At 51.7% G+C, this 20,506-nt stretch overlaps 1 protein-coding gene across 1 annotated transcript in view; it reads right to left on the bottom strand.

Moving 5' to 3' along the window:
* TGFBI (transforming growth factor beta induced) overlaps positions 1–20,015 on the bottom strand; it is a 31,562-nt gene extending 11,547 nt beyond the window's left edge. The window contains exons 1-7 of the mRNA XM_005599710.3: positions 19,706–20,015; positions 14,928–15,026; positions 6,005–6,069; positions 4,508–4,668; positions 3,994–4,158; positions 3,589–3,735; positions 1,383–1,524 (exon numbers count right to left, since the gene is read on the bottom strand). Coding sequence (XP_005599767.2) covers positions 1,383–1,524; positions 3,589–3,735; positions 3,994–4,158; positions 4,508–4,668; positions 6,005–6,069; positions 14,928–15,026; positions 19,706–19,839 — 913 coding nt within the window. The 5' untranslated portion in view covers positions 19,840–20,015. The remainder of the gene's footprint in view (positions 1–1,382; positions 1,525–3,588; positions 3,736–3,993; positions 4,159–4,507; positions 4,669–6,004; positions 6,070–14,927; positions 15,027–19,705) is intronic.
* Positions 20,016–20,506: the final 491 nt, after the last annotated feature.

Genomic DNA, 20,506 nt, shown 5'->3' on the forward strand with positions numbered 1-20,506 from the left:
CTGCCTGCTACACCCCACACCGAGGGTCTTGCTTTGAGCAAAAGGATCACTGAGCAGGAAAAGGCAGATGTACAAAAGGGATAAATCTGGGTGTTCTTTTCCTTTCACTTTATAATGAAAAGTCCTGATATCCACAAAAATAAAAATGTGCTCTGTACAAAGCCTGCTGTAGGGAGAACCTAGGTCTAATAGGAAGCTCAGTCTGCCGAACGGCACCCAAGTCTCACCTCCTCCACAAAGCCTCCAGGACCCTTGGGCTGTGGGCGCCCCACCCTGCCTTCATCCCCACGGTGTCAGGAGTGTCTCTGCCTTCACGCTCACCACATCAGATCCCAACAACCTGCTTTTAAGCCTATCATCCCAACGAGGCTTAAACCTCCTTGAAGGCAAAGGCTGTACTGTATTCACTTTCGTGGCCCCAGTTTCTGGCACAGGCCAGGCATGTAGAGGCAACACAACATCTGGACACAACAGATACCCATCTGTGCTTTCAGAAATGTGCCCTTTGCCATCCCTGCACGGCTGCAAGGAGAACATTACATGTAGAGGGCATCTAAAGTGCATCAGGCTTCTATATAGTACATTTCAAATGTGGATTTAAATGAATTCAAAGGAATGAAGTCATCCCTGGATTGTATTTGGGAGGAATAAGTGTGGTTGGGGTACATGGGGACCTGGGGCCTACTCCCCTCTGCAGGGGACTCAGGGAGGAGCAGGCAGCAGCTCAGTGGTCCTGGTGTGGAAGGGGGCAGTGGGAGGATGGGGAAGCAGAGCCCGGTCCCCTCTTCTGATCTCCCTCCCATGCTTGGTCCTTCCCTCTCCTCCAGCGATCATCAACGCATCCCCTAACTTAGCAGCCCACTGAGGAGGTGAGGAAGGACTCAGCAAGGAAGAGTCAAGAGTTGACTATTACTGGATTTTAACTGTAATGTTGGATCACCCATGAGACTCCTGGCCAGACACAGGAAAAGTTTAAGGGTCAGAATGATGATTCCATTTCAAGGATCCAAGACTTGTCCTCCTCTCCCCACACTTCCCAGCAGCTGCCCGCCTGGCAGCCGTGCTTTGGCTTAGATCACTGGGGCCTTTAACTCCTCCTGAGTCTGGCCAGGACCTGCTTTGGACCTCTACCCTTGCCTCCCTCCTCAGCCCAACTGTGTCCCCAGACAAAGGCTGCTGCATTCCATCCTTGCCCGTCTGACCAGGGCTCTGCTCTGGCCTCTGCAGAGACATGGCTGGCTGGGAGCAATGGGACAGGAGGACAGGTAGAGTGTCTATCCTGTGAAGGATGGCAGGCAGCATGTCTGTCTGGGATGAGAGCAGGCTTTGGGCTAGGTCTGGCTGCTGCAACAAGGCAGCAGCAGGAGCCGAGGGGTGCTCACCTCTCAGGGCCTCTGGGTCCCCCAGGATCCGGTTCAGGGTCTCTGCAGGGATCTTCTCGAAGGCCTCATTTGTCGGGGCCAACAGCGTGAACTGGCCATCCCCTTCGAGCAGGGTGTTGAGGCCCGAGGCGGCCACGGCAGCCTGTGGGGAGGGGAGGGGACACAGTGCTCCCTGAAGGCTCTGGGCGTCTGTGCAGACCACAGGCACACACAGCCTTGTCGTGCTCCCTGGAGGGCTCCAGGTTATGGAGAAGCCCAAGATGAAGAGGAGCCAAAGCAAAGCTCACCTCTACCATGGCTGTGGGGTCCTTGCCCAGCCTGACCTCCAGCCACCGTGGCCATCCCAGTGACCTCACATGCCTTCCTCCTCCCACCACCAGGCCTTGCCTGTCGCTCCCTCTGCCCTCCCCCTTTTTTTGCTTCTTTGATTCCTATTCCTTCTTTGGACCTGGACTGAAATGTTGTTTCTCTAGGTGGTCCACTTGGCATTACCCGCCCCAGCCCGGCCCCCAGACGAGAGAGTCCGTTACACACACATTCACAGGTGGCGCTCCTCCTCACATTACAAACAGTTACTGGTAAGGATCACTCGTGTGAGCTCCATGAGTGGAAGGATCATGTGACCATTCTCTACAGAGCTGCTGGAAGGATCTTCTAAGAGCGCAAGTGGCTCCCTACTGCTCTGAGGATGAAGATACCTGCCTCCGCCAGGTCTACAGGGCCCTGCAGGATCTGGCTGCTCCCACCTCACATTGTGGCTGCCTTGCTGTCTTCTCCTGGCCCCCTGGCCTCCCTTCTGCTATTCCCACTTCTGAGCCTTTGCTCTTGCTCCCTCTCTGCCAGCTCTGCTCTTCCCCACTGCGTGTCATATAACTGGCCATTCTCATCCTTCAGGCCTCAACTCCAAAGTTACCTCCTCTGAGAGCCCTTCCCTGACCATCCAGTCCCAACTGGCCTCCTCTGCTCACCACTTACGCCCTGACTTCACACGTTCGGCACAATCTGAGGTCTGAGGCTACCTTGTTTGTTTCTTGTCCGCCTCCCCAGAAAGACTATAAGTGCTACTGAGGACAGAAGTTTGTCTGTCTTGTTCACCTCTATAGCCCTGGCACGTAGAACAATATCTGAGAAGTAGCAAGTGCTTAATAAGTATGTTACTGGAAGGAAAGCTAGGCATTAGGGACGGCAAGGGGGAAGAAGAAAGGAAGGACTATTTGCCAAATCTAAACAGTAAGAGGACGTTTCTCAGCGGGGAATCAGCTGCTGGTAAGCGAAACACGCCACCAACTTTGTGGGAACATCATTCCTTTGCAGACCCCTGACCGTCGAGTGACCCAGAAAGCAAGCAGGGCAAGAGCTGAGAGAGCAGGGTCCCCAGACCCTCCAGAGCCACTTCCTGAAGCCATTCAGTGCCAGTCCAGCCCAGGCGTGTTTGTGTCTGTGTTGGAGATCTCCAGGGGAGGAACCACCCCACTCCCACTTGGTATCCTTTGTGGTCAGGAAGTTCTCCTTGAATCAGGGCAAAAACCCTGACAGGGCAGCCTGTGTTCACTTCCTCCAAGCAGCCGTTGCCAAGAGGAAGGCCCACTCACCACTCTAGATGTAAGACAAATGCCTGCTGGGCACGGGGGAAGGAACAATATTGTGTGGCCCCAGAGCAGTTAGAAGCCAGGCCAGAAGTCGACCCCCAGTCTACACATTAGTGGCCCCTCTGCTGGTCTGGGCTCCAAGGAAACATGGGTACGGCTGGAGCAGGGGTCCATGGTGGGGACATGTGGTCTGGAAGATCACGCAGCCTGACAGACCATTTATTCTAGTTCCCCAGGTGGGAAACACCACCTGGGAGGAAGGGCCTTCCCACCTGTGGAACCCACAGTACATGGCCAAGCAGCCAAGGGCTCAGAGGACCCTGTACTGCTGCAGACACAAACACTGAACTTCCCAGGGGAGCCCAGGAAAGGAAAGCTTTATGAAGGAGAAGACAGGCAGAGGAAATTTCCCTGCAGAAGATTAGGATGTTTCCTTGTGACCAAGCAGAGTATCTGATTAGTGGATTATCCATGTTCATGGGCATTTAAAGGAACTTGCTCCATGTCCCCTAAATGACCATGAACACGGAGATATCCTCTGTTCCTCCTGCAGAAGCAGCCCCTCTTGGGAGGTGGTGTGTCCCCAGGCTGGGCCTCCTCCCAGGACAGTCCCTCACCCGAAGGGTCTCAAAGGTGTCCTCGATCTCGATGATCTGCTGGATGTTGTTGGTGACAGTGGAGATGACCTTATCTATGAGGTGCACCACACCATTGGTCGCATGGTGGTCAGCTTTCAGTAGCCGAGCACAGTTGACAGTCACGATCTGCCCAGAGAAGAAGCAAGGATGAGCGGGGAAGACATCAGAGGCACAGTCTCGAAGTCCCAGGAGGAGACAACACAGTACAGAATGTGGGTTCCATAAGCTGTGGAACTAGAGGGCCTGAGGAGAAGCAGGGGCAGGAGGCAGAGGTTACCTATAGCTTACCCCACCTGCAGGACAGACATCCAAAACCAGCCCCCATGTGGACCAGGCGTGGGCTCAGTTGGCAGGGAGCAATGCTGTGTAACTGGGGATGCCTACCCCATTGGGATAGTGGTGGATTTGGATGTCAGAGTTCTGGTACATGGAGGTGAGGGCCATGCCGTGTTTCAGCTCGTCTGTCAGGACCCGTCTGTTCACCATGTGGTAGCGAAGGGCGTTGAGCAGCTCGATGTTGACGTTGCTCACCAGGGAGTCCAGCACTTCCTAGAAGGAAGGTCCGTGTGGCAGTTAGGAGGTTCAGACCCCACATTCAAGAGATGGGTTCTTGCTACCCTGGGAAAGGTTCAGTGACCCCAGGCCTCCATTCTTCCAAGGACCCCTCCTCAGTGAGCTCTGAGGTCTGTCTGTCCAGCTGGATGGATGGGGCACTGGAAGCAACCTGGTGAGGTATATTTTAGCTCAAGTTCCCAGCTTTATCTGAGGGCTTAAGGACAAAGTTTCCTGAAATAGTGGGAACTCACTACAGAGTCTCATCTTTCATGCCCACCAGCCCACCCCTCTAGGAAGTAACGCAGTTCCCAGTAAGAGTCCCCTCAGCAGAAGGAGGTCTCACGGCTGGCAAGGAAGCCCAGGCCTCATTGCTGGGGGCGAAGATGGTGAAGCTGCCCGGCCCTTCCATCTCGGGCCTCAGCTTCTCTGTGCGGTCCGTGTACAGCTGAGTGGTGGTCGATCCAACGACTCCCAGGGTCTCATAAAGGTTTGAGAGAGGCAGGGCTGCAGAGGCAGAGGACAGAGGAGGGGCAGGCCTGTGAGGTCCGTCCCAACCAGACCACAGCCCCCCCTGTCTGCAGAGAGGACAGGACATCTGCAGGAGAAGAGTGTGGGAAGGCCCAGAGACAGACTACTGCTGGGGAGCCTGAAGCTTCTCACGCTTCTTAAGACAACTCTGTAGGTCAAATGCCTCCCTAGTTGAACTCAACTAATTGGTCATTTTTAATCATTTTAACCACAGAAGCGCAAAGCTTTTGTTCACAGACATTTAGATAATGCACGCAGGAATGCACACCAGAAATAGATACCCTAATTACAAACTAGTCGTACAGATTTATCTAGTTGTTGAAACTGGTTCCCTAATGGCCTCTATTAGAATGAAAGAACACTACAAATCTTCAAGGTACTTTGCGTATTCATAAGTGATAAAATGTTATCTCCTAAAAGTAGGCTGAAGCTTCAGAGGGACCTCCCCTCACACAGGGAGCTTAATGTTCATTTTAAAGGGCATGAACCAAGGCTCAGAGGCTGAGCTCCCCTTCTGAGTTCATTATCCTTTTCCCATTCCCTCGTTCCTGCCTGTCCTTCCACTTAAGTCTGGAACGCCATGGCCCCAGCCCATGCCAACCACACCCCCTTGTGACCTTGGCACCAACCAGACTGCCCCCTTCTCTTTAAGTCTCAGTCTCACATTCTCAACTAATAAACTAGCAAATATTTCAAAGTTAAAAAAAAGAACTCCTCTGCACAGTCCCTGCTGGTGTGCAGAACTAAAGGAAAGGCTCTGATAAAATTCACAGGTGCCACGTGGTCTTTGGTTGCATGTGGCCATTCACAGCACCCTTTGGTGACTCTGGGTAAGCCCACCTGGCCTGCCACTCTCCTCCCTACAGAACTCCAATGGGCCAAGTTTCAACAGTATAAGGTGGGGGCAGCTTGGTGTTCGCAGCCCAGCAGCAGACCAAGCCTATCCCATCCGCTCCTTAGCAGGGCTGATCGGAAGGACTGGATGTGTTTAGAATCACTCCCAGCCAGAGACAACAAGGCCAGGAGCCTGTGCCTGGTGAGGAGAGCATGGGCAGGTCAGAAGTGGAGTCTGTTCCACCAGCTGGTCAAGCAGGTCAGCCTGAACAGGAAGTGAGTAGCGTGGGAAACTCACTGTTTCCAGCTTCCATCCTCTGGCCCTCACGTGGAACTTAGAGGCCAGAGAGCATGTGATGAGAGTGTTCACACAGCTTCATCCCTCAGACTCCCATTCAGACTCTGTGGCCTTTTACAGGAGTGCTCCTCTCCCTCCTCCCCTCCATCTGTGCCAAAAGGCAAGGCCTGGCTTATTCACCTGCAGGACAGCCCTTCTCTCCTGGGACCTTTTCATATCCAGGACAGCACTCGTAGCTGATGACTCTGCAATGAGACACACACATGTTATGAGGCAGGGCTTCCCTCCTCCTCGCATGCCATCAGTCCTCTCTCCAGGAAGAATGGCCTCCACAGCCGAGGAAGGGAAATGAGAACATCCCACTCTCAGAGGAGATGTTTCATCAAGTCATATTTGTGCCTTTCATTGGCAAGGAGCTTGTCACTCCCCCTCAGCTTTGCAGAATGTTCCCAACAGCTGCCATCACACACAGCAATGCAACAGGCAAAGGTCAGAGGACTGCGGCAGCAAATTCAATAGTGGGATTAGAAAACACTCACCAAGAATTTACCTCCAACATAATTTGTAGGGAATCCAATGGATAGCGTTCCTGAGAGGCAGCAGAGAGGAGCAGAAAGAGCCCTGGACCTCTTCTGGCTCTGAGTCTGCCACTAACTAACTGGGACCTCTCCAACCAGTCCCGTCTCCTCTCTGCATCTCAGTTTCCTCATCTGTAAAATGCACGTATGTATCATGTGATGATTGTTGGACTAAATTTCTCATGGTCTTCTAGCTCTCTGATTTAACAGCAAGAAGAGGAGCGTATAGGCGATCATCCAGTTTTTCTCAGTCTTTACAATCAAACTTCAAACTTTTAAAATTAATATAAAAACAGTTATATGGTTTCAAATGGAAAATACACAAAGGATTATATAGCAAAATGGTCCCCATCCACCCTCATCCCTCAACCATCCCATAGTCCCCAATAACATTGCAAGGAAGTAAGAGTTCTAGAAGCCTACACCTAAGAAAGGCTTGCTTCATATCAAATCCCCAAGTGCTACCTGAGGCCACCCCTGCACCGGCAGTGTGAGCACAGTCCCTCCTTAGCAAACAGCCACGTCCTGTCCCTTTTTTCCTTACACATGGTTATGCCCTTTGGGACAAGAGAGAATTCAGACTTTAATTGCAGCAAGTTTTACTATAGAACTGCTCACCACGGGCCTCTCACAGGATGTTTAACGACATCGCCAGAAGAGAAGCAGAGCCCTGCTCTCTTCATTCTTGTGCCATCCTGTTTCTTTCCAATCTTTCATTCCCATACTTATAAGGGCTACAGAGGCTGGTGGGCTCAGGACTGACCCTAACTGACCCACAATTTTATCTTCAGAAACTAAACCTATCTTCTGCAACTAATGTCAAATTTGATTGATACACAACCTCTGAAAGGCTATGTGGCATAACAGATTAGGAGACTTGGCCTGTGATCCATTAGTAACTAGAAGGGCCACCTTGAAAGTCCATTTCTCTCTCTGGGCCTCAGTTTCATGATCTATAAAATGGGATGAAGTTAAATTCAAGAATCTCTAAGGTTCCTTCAATCTCACACTCAAAATTCCAGTCAATGGGATTATTTCTAGGTGACAGAGAAGCACTCTTTCAAGAAGGAGAGTGCCTGCCAGCTTCTCCACCTAAACCTAGGGAGAGCTGCAAGCCTTGAGCATAGGACCAGGGGACAGCCAGGCCAGGGCTCTGTGGCCAGGGTTGGGAAGGTGAGATTAGGTCAAGTGCCCCAAAGCTTAGCTTCTTTCCAAAAGAGCCTGGGTGACATTCCATGGAGTTGGAGAAGCACAGTTGGGAGATAGGTCATCTGCTCAAAGCCTTCCTCATCTCTGGGGTCCCCCATACACATGGGTGCTGCACACTTCACGCCTTGGAACCCCAGCCACCTCAGCAAAAGACTCTTCTTCCAGGACGTCAGTGTCTGAGTTCCATCCTTAAAAACCTTAAGTAAGCTTAACAGCTCAGGTGGCCTCACTAGGATTTCATTAAGGACAAAAGAAAACCAATCCCTGAATGTGAACTCCCTGGTTCCTGTGGCCATGTGTGTGTGGGAGAAGGAGCTGGGAGCAGGGACGGATCTAAGGAGAAAGTCTCAGAGTGGAGAAGGATACTTAGGATGGAATCAGAAAGCTGCAAGGGCTCTGAGGGATGAGGCCTTTCTTAAAAGGACAGCTGGGGAGGGCCAGATCTCAGACCCTCCTGGAATTGTATCAAGTCCAATCCCTTTTCCATTGCTCTTGACAATGCTTGTGTTTGGGGAAAAGCAGTCTGATTTGGAAAGTTTGACATCGAGAGGACAGAGGTTTTCTCTCCCATGTGACCAGAACTAACCCTTGTCACCACTCACAGTGCCTCTCGGTGGGCTTTCTGTACCCATGTCCCACAGTGGTTGGATGTGGGTGGCACACTACCCCAGGCAGAGGCTCAGTCCCCCAGCAGGCTTTTTCTTGGTTAACTGAGTGTGGTTCTCTGCCAGGAAGCTTTCTCCTAATCCTCTTGCCTTGCTGACCTCTCCCTACTCTGCTCTCCTGCTGCCCACAGTCTGGCATCCCCGGCACTCTCTAGGTGTGCAGGTGTAAGCCACGCCTCTCAGCCTGAGCACGGCAGCTCTATGGGTTGAGATGCTTCCACAGCTGCCAGTTTCCCTGCTCCCAACTGTCCCAACAATACCAGCTCTTCTCAGAACTGGTATTCTGAGAAGAATGGCCCCAGAGAAGCAAGAGGGCAGCTGGAAATTGCAGACTGAAAAGACAGCCTTTGAGTCAATCTTTCTGGACTAGCACACCCTGTTCTCAGCCTAGTGTACCATTCTCCTTGGGCTCTGGTCCTGGGGAGAACACACATGCTGTGGACAGGGCTGGGGACAATCACAGAGTCCTGGGCCTGATGCCATCTCTCTAGGATGAATGCAGCAAAGGATGGAAATCATGGGCAGCCTCCATCGGTGTCTCCCCAGTGCCTTGGCTTCCCTGTGCAGAAAGGACCAATCTGTTGGTATCTGAATTGAATCTCATCAGCAAAAGCTGTTCTGATTAAAAGCTCCTGGCTTCTCCTTGGCCTGACATAGTCCAAGGAGTGAAGAGCTCAGGTCAGAGAAAGCATCTCCTTTAGGGCAATGAGACACTAATTGTTTTGTTCCAGCTTCCCTGGTCAGAAGAACAATTTGAAGAAGAAAGTAAAGGAAGGTGCCCAATTTAGAAGGGCCTTTGGGGAGGGGAGGGGGCAAAAAGATAGTGTCAATCCAAGGTCTAAGAATTGAGATGTTTGGGAAGCTCTCCTCCATTCATCTCCAAAATTCTTACTCATAATTGGATAAAGAGAGAAGTCTTGGTATTCCTCTCCCCAAAGTAATTTTCCAAGAAGTCAATACAGTAAGTTAAAACAGTCACTCTCCCAAGTGTGCTCCACAGCCTTGGCTTGCTCTTGTGGCTGTAAATACCTAGGGATTAACTAGACTCTGGAAGTAGGTGGAGCAAGGAATGGAGCCTGAGAGCCAGTTTCCCATGACAGAAGGGAAACCGTTCAGTGTGTCATGCTTTCCAAGCAATTGCAGAGCAAACACAGACCCATTTCGTCTAGACATTCGACATGCCCCCCAGACTGCCTGCCTGGAGTGGCTCATTTTCTGTATTCCTGGCCTTGAAAACTCAGTGGAGCTTTCTCAAGTGTCCCAGTAGAAAAATCAAAATCTTGAGCCCCCCGGTGAAAAAGGGTTTGCTTTAACCTACTGCCCACCACGAAAGACCTCACCACTACCCTATTCACCAGGGTCCAGGTTGGTTAGTGAGGAAGATAGGGCCTTTAGAAAGTGTACTTAGGTTTTTTGTGACAATCTATGTGGGGGTGTGAGGGCATTTTGGGGGCTCCTGGACGCTGACTCTCTCTTCCATTCCCATGCCCTTCATCTGTCTAGGGCTGTTGGGGAGTCCCCTTGCAGCAGAGGATCAGAGTGACCACCAGACTAGGGGTGAGCAACCAGAGGAAGGTTGGGTCAGTGACTCTGGGCCCCTGCTGACCCTGAAGAGGCCATGTCTCTGGGACGATGGTCACAGGTTTTGGAGCCCTAGAGAGAGATCTGGGGCAGTTCACCCTGGCCCTGCAGGGCTGCTTACTTAGGAATCGCTGACATTAGCTGCTAGGCTTGATTCTCCTTGGAGCAGCATAGTAGAGAGCTAGACCTCACCTACTCACCAGCACATGACTTTGAGCAGGTTGCTTAGGCTTTCTGAGCCTCAGTCTCCCCATCTGTCAGTGGGCTAATAATCATGTTGATCTTGTAGGGTGACTGTGAGAATTGAATGAACGTACAAATGAGAAGCACTTAAAAAATTCTGGATATTTACTAAGCACTCAGTTGTTGAGCTTCTCAAAAAACTCCAGGTATAAACTTTAAAATTGAAATTAAGCTAATAACTTCATTGAAAGCAATGTCTTGCACGAGACCACTGACCAAATCACATTGTAATAAATAAATTCCCTATAACACATTGCTATAACTCAATACATAGGGCCTGTATTAGTTTCTCATTATTGCTGTAACAAATTACCACAAATTTAATAGCTTAAAACAAAACAAATTTATTATCTTATCATTCTAGGTGTTAGAGTCAGAAATTGGCCTTATGAGGCTAAAATCAAAGGCTACATTCCTTATAGAGGTTCAAGGGGAGAATCCATTCCTTGTCTTTTCCATATTCTAGAGGTTGCCTGCATTTCTTGGCTTGTGGCTACATCACTCCACCTTCAGTTTTCATTGTCACATCTCCTTCTCTGACTCTGACCCTGCTGCCTCTCTCTTATAAGGACCCTTACGATTATACTAGACTCACCAGATAATCCAGGATAACCTCCTGTCTCAATATCTGCAGTCTCTTTTCCCGTGTAAGGCAAATGTTCACAGGTTCAAAGATTAGGATGTGGACATCTTTAGAGGGTTATTACTCCACCTACCACAGGGCCTTACCCCAGATGGTATGGTGCACGGACTCATGTAAATACTCAACAGAATAAAATTCCATGTCAGCTAAGCTGCCTCTTAGGAGTTTACAGAATGTGATAAAACCTTCAAGAAGCCTGCCCGACAGACATGTTTGATGAACCACTGGTGTATGGTGTATGTCAAAACTCAGTTATTTCAGAGCAGATTATCCACAGAGTCCCAGCTGGCTGCATAAGGAATATGAGACAGGGAAGAAGGTACAGGAGTGGGTCTGGGACACCCTGACTTCCCTAGATACCTTCTCACCAGCCTCTACTGTTTCCTCTTAGGATCAAGGTTGTAGGATACAGGAAAGGGAGGAAAAGGAAGGCTCTTCCTCAGGTTCACTGCAGATGTCCCCGGGTACCCTGCCCAGAAAGAGAGCTCCTGGAAACAGCTCTGCCAGCTAATGGAAAAGCCAACCATACACCAGCTGACCAGCTGGCTTCGGTAGAAGTTAAATCTCTAAGCTTTAACGCAGTGCTGAAGTAGTATTAACATTTCAGCCCTTGGGTAAAGCAACGCTTGCTACTAGGGAAAGAGGAGTGTTCTGCCAGCTCATCCTGGCTCCAGAGAATGGCTACTGCACTTGTGAAATGTGCTGCTCATGAACCAACTTCAAGACTTGGAACGGAGAGCTGCCACCCCTACCTGCTAGCTCCCACGCTGGCCCTCCCTGAGCCACGTTTATGATGTCTGAACTCCTGCTAGGACTATTACAACCCCATGATGTCAACTCCGACTTGGCTGTTAAATAGGACTCCCTCTCACTGGAGCTCGCACAAAGGAGGCTTGTCGAGAGGCAGCGAGGCTTCCTGACCACGATTTCCTGCACCATCGCTCAAGCGGTTGCACTTAAAAATTTTATGGTTACTGATCAGACGGGGGCCTGAAATCACAGAATGGGATGCTGTCTCCCTCATAACCCTCTTCGCTTGATTAGCGACTGTATTGCTCTGGTGCTCTTTAGGGTCTGAAATAAAAGCTAATGTGAATTTCCCAGAAATAAAATTCACTTAAGTCACTAAATAGGGGCCCAATGGTAACTACTTCCTGTAATAAAATCCACATGTTGGGCTTGACAAATAGCATCAAAGACTCAGGAAATGCAGAAAAGCTACTGTTTGAAGACAATGTAGTGTTTTCTGATCTGGGTGCTGAGTGAGGCCAGTCCCCTCCCTTCTTCCCTCCATGGAGGTGGAGTTCGGGGCCTCATAGCAGCAGACAAGTGGCTCCAGGCTCCTGAGTCTCTGTATGACCTGACACTGCAAAGTCTTCACTCCCTGGCCCCGTGCTTGGTGCCACTTGTCTGCTTTCAGGTTCAAATTCTCCTTCCAAGTCTTGGGCCCCTTGGTGACCTGTGCCCGTTTCCCGTGACACCTTGCTCCCTTTCATCCCAACACTCACTTCTGCTCCAGCATCTTCCCTGGAGTCTTGCTGAGAAAATTCGCACTGCCCAAGGTGGCCCCATGCTGAGATGGTCCTCTTTACTCCAACCACCACCATGTTCCCCATTTTCTAGTCGGTCCTCACTCAAATAAATGCACCTAGGGATCCATTTTCACCAAGATGATGTCAACTCCAGCCAGCACAGCCCTCTCTCCCTCGTCTCCTAATCACCCATGGCACTGAATCCTGGGGTCAGGTGGCAGCTTTCTTATGAGTCTGGGTCCCGGCTACACAACTGAACAAGGCTGTGCTTCCTCGGCTCTCTTGGGGATGTCGGAGATGAGTTCAGCTGCTTCCCCTTTCCCTCCCTGAGTTCTCTGGACCTCTTCCCAGTCAGCTCCACCTTCACGACACTGCATGTGATGTTCCAGGAAGGGACCCCTCTTGTCCTGGATCATAAAGTTTTATATCAACTCATGTTTTCCTATCCTTATTTCCTCTTTTTGAAGCTGCCCAAAGCAACAGCCACACTGAAGAGTTGAACATGCATATCATCGCCTTCTGGTTTGTAAGACCAGGTCAACGGCTAGGAGTGGGCACTGGGCTCTGCTTGACTCTACTCTCCACCTTGCTTTCCCCACCCGCAGCTCCCATGTATTCCTTTTCTAGTACCTTGGCTCCCCATGTGCCCACCGGCGTGAGGGTGCTGCACCACCTCATCACCACACTCTCAGAGCCAAATCTGCCCAGAAGGAAGATGGGGTCATCAGGAACACAACGCACAGCTGTGCCGCCTTGCCTTGTCCAGGCACAGAGACAGGGATGGTGCAGGTACCAAGGGCCAACAAGCCAAGATGACCCATCGTCCACAGCAGTGTCAGCCTGGGCACTGCCAGGGATCTTACTAAGCTACTGTTAACTAGGCAGGCAAATGCTTCCTTACAGGGCCACCCAAAACACCATGGCCAATGTCACTCTGTTGCCAGCTTGACCTCACAAGCAGGTCCCATTTTTAGAGAAACTGGAACTAACAAAAAGGTGGAGCTCTTTGAAACCTAGGGCTCCGAGATGTGGAAGAGCTGTCTTCTTGGTACCGGCGCTGTGGTCTCCTTCTAAGAAGCAATTATGTGGGGCCTGGTTGTGTATTTAATGAAGTAATTAATTAGCTGTTTATATGAGTAGATAATACACACACGGGAAAAATCAAAGAGTACTAAAAGTTTTTTTTTTTTTTTAAGTGAGCACCATGGAAGGAAGCGTGGTACAGAATTTGCATAATCTCCTTTTGCCCATAGCAAGAATTATCACTGGGCATTTGTTCACAGAACCCAGAGGGTATGTCCTCCTAGTTCACTCAGCCTTAGCTCTGAGACTGGGCTTGGTCAAGTGGGAAGCCAACTGTCAGGGACCTGCCCTCAATGGGCTCCCAGGGAGCTGGGGGTCTCTCTTGCTCTGCCATGATCCCTAATTTCCCAGATTCATACCAGGATTGATAATTGCCTATCACAATCGGGGTTCCAAGCTGGGATACTTATTTCCATGTACATTTTAAGGAAAGAGCATTTTCGCTTCCTTCAGCTGGTTATGAAGGTGGAGGGGATGTCTGCTCAAAAGCAATGTCACAGCTGTACGTTTAAGAATCTCTAACATGAGAAAGGGTTCAAGATAGTGGCCTGGAGTCTCTTAATCCTCCTTTTATGCAAAGAAGAGGAAGGGGAGGCCCTCACAAGTGGCTCAGGAGGTTTTGCGTAGCACATCTTCCTGTCTGTAGGAGACAGCCAGCTTTGAGATTTGTTGACGACTGGTGTCAAAACAGATTAGGTTTCCCCGGAATTCTGTTCGAACACGCCCGCCACCCTGTTTCCACCAGGCGATGGGGCAGTCAGGGTGAATGCCGCCTTCCTCCATGCGGATAGAGGCACCAACAAGCCCTACTGTAACTACACTGGTCCACACCCCACTGGCATCACACTTCTGTTTGCATGGCCTAGATTTGCAAATAATAGCCGGTAGCATTCATGAAGCACTTAAGCTGTGCCAGGCGCCATATTCAGCCTCCCATGTGCATTATTTCAGTCAATCCTCCTGACAACCCCAAAAGGTAGTCCTATTGTTATTTTACAGACTAGGTCTCTGAGAGTTCCAAAGGTGAAGCGACTTACTCAGGTAAGTGGCAGAGCCAGCAGCTGAATCAGGAAGTCTGAGCCTATGTTCTTAATTCACTGTGCTGTCTCATCATGTGCCTATTTATAGGCATTCTAAGTCGTTTGGGGATGTGTGCTTAGGATCGCAGAGCAGGGGTGGTGCTATTTAGTATAAGTTTACCAACGGGCTTTCTTTCTTAGAGTCACAGGCTGGTGGCCGGTGGCTTCTCCAGTAAATATTTGTATCATTTAGTGAGGATTAAGATGCACACACAAACACACACCATGTTTCGTGCTTCTTGTAATCCCAAATCAGCCCTGAAAAATATATCAAAGTCTTGCCAGGAGCCTTAAAAATGCAAAACAAAATTGGCCGGCTTATTAAAAGCCACTCCCAAGCACACAGTGCCCTGACACGTCTGCATCTTCATGGCTCCTTAGACAGCCTGACCTCTCCAAAGGCTGACCCAGGCCTGGGGCACTGCAGCCGGCGTACAGGCGGCACGGCCTCCTTGGTGGCTGGCGGTCTTAGATGGCTGCAGATACTCACGTTGATTTGCCGCAGATCTTCCTCTGGTACCACTGCTTGCAGTTGGTGAAGTACTTCTTGTTGGTGCCGATGAGCTTCTGCACAGCGCACACGTTGGGGCTGAAAATAAAGGCAGCAGCTTAAGCAAGATGGTCAGCATGTTCACCCACCTCCATGTCCTTCCCACCATGTGGGCCTTCCTGGGTCACTAGAACTTTCTAGCTACGGAGAAGCTACAGTCATTTCAGTCTTGGGAACAGGGGGTGGCTCAGGGGTAGACTTTGGTCCTCCTGACCTAGATCTCCATCAACAGCCCTCCCGAAAGTTCTCTCCCAAACTAAATGTCATCAAAGTATGTCTCGCACATTGACATAACTTCTTGTAGGTATCCTTCTTTGACACGGACATTTGGTAAGTGTAAATAAAAGCATCTTAAATATTTTAGATTGTGTGTTACAGATTGAGAAAACTAGCTGAGTAAAAGTGGTGTTTTTGCTAAGCAGCTCTGAGAGGAACCCCCAGGCTATCTCTGCACCCCCACCCCACACTGAGCCCAAACGCCCACAGGCTCTAACCCAGCTCCCAGTGCCCATCGCTGGTCCTGTTGTCATGGGGGCTGAGGTCTGGGCCCAGCACCTTCCAGGCAGCTCCACTCACAGACATACTCCGCGTCCCTAGGCCAGCTGCCTGGCTCCCCAACACAAAATGGCGGCTGCTTGGCGGGAGATGCTCTCCCACTGGACTCTCAGTCGTTCATTACTTAGACCCCAGCTGAGTCCCATTCTCCAGAAAGCCTTCTTCCGCTGTCCCAGGTAACACGTTCTGTCCATCCTCTGACCTGGGACGCAGCCCTTGTTTACACTGGGTACCAACAGAATCCAAAACTGATCATGGGGTGTATGTCTCCTCTCTTCCACTACCTTCCAAAGAATATTGAAGGCAGGTGCTCTGCCTTGTTCTTTCTTTTATATTCTAGGTGGGGCCGAGCGCTGCGTCCCGGTGAAGAAGGAGCCTGGACCAAACTTGTTGAACAGAATCCTTCCAGGACCGCCCAGCTCTGCAGAGTCCTCAGGAGCTCTGCGGAAAAGCTGAGTGCAAACCTCCCTGGGGTCTGCCGAGCACTGTGCGGTTTTGTTTTTGCGTATTTTATTCAGTGTACCAAGTCCTGACCCAAATCGTGCTCAGGCCACGCGGTGGCAGGACCTTCATTAGCAGCCCCTGGGGAAAGGAGGCAGCTGTGGCTGTGTGGTGACCACTGGGAGCGGGTCTTCCTGAGCTGGAGGTAGGCAGTTCATCCACTGAATCACAAGTCAGAGGAAAGAGAAGCAGAGAGACTGAGGGCTTTCACAAAACCTCTGCACCCAGAGAACTTCGGGTATCATTTTTATATATCAGTTCCTCTGTTACTTTAGAACTGTAACCAATAGCCACCATTTGATGTGCACAGTATTTTTCAGAAGATACTGATACTGCAGTGAGAGCTACAGCTGCCATCCCCATCCTATCAGCTGCAGAAACTTGGTCACTTCTGAAATACTCAGTCAGGTTACTGGGTAGGAGGGTGCAGTGACTCTTTACATCTCTGCCCTGTCTCTTCTACTGCATGGATGTCACCTCCTGTCCAGTTTGTGGTGCAGTAGGCAAAGGTGAGCGAGCAAAGGAGGCACAGTAAATCTTAGTGGGTCGATGTAAGAACCTGAGGGCAAGAGAAGGGTGGAGAGGAGATGACAGACCAACAGGGAGGAGAGCCCCACGTGCCCTTAGTTCTGGCTGGCCCTGGCCAGATGCCCACAGCCTCCAGAGGATTCTAACAGAAGCCACCTTGCCTCTCTCTTTGCTGCCTGGGATTCACAGCTTGCAGCAGTCCTCACAGTCCCCACATAACCCCTGGAGCATCCCCGCTGGCCACACACCAGCCCTAGATGCTATTCCTCGCTGCGCAATCTCAGAAGTTCTTCTATCTGACCAAGCAGGAAACAATTACTGTCGATGAATTCCCTGCAACTTTCCGTAGGCGTCTGGCGGGTCGTCAGTGAGTCTCTTGTGGATGCGGCTCCAACATTCCTCTGCGGAGTGAGTTTCCACTGCTGCTGCCCTTTGAGACAGGAGCGGGGGCTGGGGTCACTGTGCCCCACTCCCTCTCACATCCATTGGGGTCGGAGGAGGGGAGAGGTGAGCTGTGTATATAGGAAATTTAGGCTGAAGTTTAATTGAAATGAGCAAGCCATTTCTAGGCATTTGGCCTCAAGCACAACAGCTCTGCTGTTCAACTTGGACTTGAAAATCAAGTGCTTCAGGAAATTCAGTCCAGTTTTGGTTGATGATATTCAAAAGTATGACTGCCTTTTTACTTCTCTCTCGGTATGATTTCTTTCCCTCCCTATAGGAAAACTATAGGAACTCCCTATAGATAGAGCCGGGAGTCAAGAGACCACAGCAGTCACTACTCTCCCAACAGCTTTCTGTGTTTGGACTAAGTCACGCCATCTCACTAAGCTGCAGTTACTCCATCTGTAAAATGGGAATACGAACAATAGATCTCATTGTGTTGCAGTGAAGACGAAAGCAAAGTGGTGACGGGTGACAAAGTGCCGCGCACAAGCAAGGCACACGCACTACTTCTGCCTTCATATCTTGGGGCACACTACATTTCCCTAAAATAGCAGAGACATTTCCCTTCCCTTTTCACCAGTTCTCACTTTGAATGAAGGGTTGGAGCTTGAACAAGGTTATCCATTTTGCACAGGGTGCCACACCCATGTGCAAGGCCAGGCGGCCCTGTGATATTTTCAGGGACGGTTAGATCAGAGTAAATGCAAGCGTTTCGTCACAGTGCATCTGCCTGTGCATCTAGACTTTCCTGGGTTGGGGGGGGGGTGCCCATATGACTTAGCTCCCTCTGCCCCTCACAGATCACTACAGGCCTTTCCAACTGCACAGCAAGAAGCTAATCAAGAGGATTAGCCAGCAGGGGTATGGGGGTTGGGGTGGAGTGGAAGTTGATCTCCTATCTGAAAGTCATAATGAAGAGCATTTGCATTAAAAAAAAGCGCCCTATTTTCTGACGGGTCAGTGTCTCCTCCGGGCTCTGATGGGAAGGAGGCTTGCTATAGAGATGGTCTCGGCGGAACAGAGTAAACCCCTTTGGGGAAGCTTCACTGTGGTGTGCACAGAGACATCATTCCGGGTCGCAGTGCTGCAGGGCATGCTATAGGGCTCTTCTCCTGACTTAGTGGTTAAGATACAGAGGGGTCAGAAACCTCCCAGGCAGATTGCGGCACCTGAACACAACAAGCTCCATTGGCAAGAAAGGCAGAGGGACAAAGGTGAGCTGGGCAGAGACAATGAAAATGCCAGTTGCTCACATTTAGACTTTCATGTCTCATATCCCCCTCGTCTTTCCGACCTGCCCCCTCACCCTTTAATACACACAGCCTACGTCAAAGGGGACTCTCCCACTTCCCTAAAGACCCCAGGACATCCCCCCTGCTCTCCTCTTTCCAGGAGGGTGTTGAGGCTGCGGCAGGGTCCTGCTTGATTTCATTCTGCAGAGCGGCCGACTCACTCCCAGCAGGCCCCCACCCCACAACTGTGGGCACCGGAAAGGCCAAGTGAGCCCATAAAGCCACACGCAGAGAGGACAAAGATAACTACTGCCTGTGAGGGGCAGCCTGCACCCACCCCCAGAGCACTCCTAGGGGTGGAGCCAAGACTTTGTAAAGTCCTATGAAGTCAACTCTACTCACCCCTGACCATGAGTTTTGATCTGAGTGCAGACCTGTCCAGTCATGGGGTGGTCTGGGTTCTACCAGGATGCAAATGCCACAGCAATGGCAATGGGGTCCCCCTGACACCCATGGCATTTGGGCTGCTACATGACTAACCACATATAGTCTGAGCTGGCTGTGAAAAAGGACTTGGTGTGACCAGCTGGGCTAGAAGCTGCCGCCAAGCCTGGGTATGTGCACGGCAAGCTGGTCTTGCCTGGGAGGGAGCAATATTGCCCACACTGGCCTGGGTTTGGGTGAAGGCCTTTACCAGCTCAGACCCTCTGCCTGGGCTTGCCTCCTAAAGCCAACACATCTTCAGTATCTCAAAGGAATATATGCAACCACAATGTCCCAAATTTACAAACCCAGGTATTGTTTTAAGAGAGATTCCAATCCCGGCTCTACTGCATACTGCAGGACTGTGGGAAAGTAGTGTGTCCTCTCTGGACTCAGTTTCCCCATCTGTACAGTGTATGTGAAGCCCATGGAATTCTGCTCGTCCTCTGGCAGGGGAGATCCCACGTTGCCTTAACTGCCCTTGCTGTGCCTGGAGAGCACTATCTGGTGCCAGGTGTTGGGTGCAGGGCCTGGCCAGGTGGACAGGAGCCTGGGGACCTTGGAAGCTGCCAGTCTTACAGGTCTTCAGGCACTGGACAAGGACCTGGCTGGACTGGACTCTCTGCACTGCTGGGTGGGCTTGCTCTCGGCCCTGCCACCTTCCCACGGTGCTTCTGGGCAGAGCTGCCAACTACCCCTTCCTCCCAACTGCTGGGAGAAGCTAAAATCCCGGCCGGGTCAGGTCGTCTCAAGCTCTTGACCTGAGTCCGGTGGCTGGTCGGCTCTCCCACCCCTTTCCTCGACAAAGCGTCCTCGGCTGGCTTTCCCTCCGTCGTCCCCCACCTTCCTCCTCCACCTCGTGCAGGGCTGGTCCCTCTGAGCCCCCAACACTGCCTGCTTTTCGTTCGGGCTTTGTCCCCTGCGCCCCTAGCCCGTCCCTCCGCCACCCTCGGCGGGGGCGGCCCGGCTTACCCATGCTGCCGGCCCCGGAGCCGGCTGTGCTGCAGCACCAGCTGGTAGGGCGACCTGGCGGGGCCCGCCAGGCTGGCGGCGGGGCCCAGGGCCAGCGCCAGGGCGAGGGGCAGCAGCCGCACGAGGAGCGCCATGGGGCGATGGGCGGGCGGGCGGCGAGGAAGTGAGAGCGCCGCGGCCGCGGGCAGGTTAAGTAAGCGGCCGGCGGGAGGGAGCGGCCGCGAGGGGCGGGGAAGCCGCGGGCGGGCGGAGGGCGGGCGGAGGGCGGGCGGAGGGCGGGCTGCCCCGGCGCCCCGGCGCCCCCGCCTCCCAGCCCGGCGGCCTGCGGCGCCCCGCTCGCTCTCCTCACCGCCCAGCCCGCCCCTCCCGTCGGCCCTCCCTCCCCTCGCCAACAGGCTCCCTGGCTCGAAGGACCCCAGGTAACTCCGGGAGGGAGAGGCTAGAAGTAAAGGGCGGCCGTGCCCAGGCTCTCCGCACACTGCACTCCCTCCTGGAGCCCGCGGCGCGCTGAGCCCAAAGATCCCTCACTGCTCTTGAGGCTACAAACACTTTGGAAGTGGGGAGGGGGACAATGCTGATCCCCATAATACGAGCCCCATCGGCCTTGCCTCTGCATTCCAGGAGCACCCCTCTCCTCCCCAGGCTTGCTCTTTGAAAGATGGATAAGGAGTAAATCTTATGATTGACACAAGACAAAAAATGAGGGGCAGATTTTCTGAAGACTCTAAGCTACTCTTGGAAACCATGGAGAGGGTGGGGTCCACCACGTAGGTGCACACTCGTTGTCTTTCCTTAAACATC

Source organism: Equus caballus, chromosome 14 (genome assembly GCF_041296265.1).
Source record: "Equus caballus isolate H_3958 breed thoroughbred chromosome 14, TB-T2T, whole genome shotgun sequence".
Lineage (NCBI taxonomy): Eukaryota > Metazoa > Chordata > Mammalia > Perissodactyla > Equidae > Equus > Equus caballus.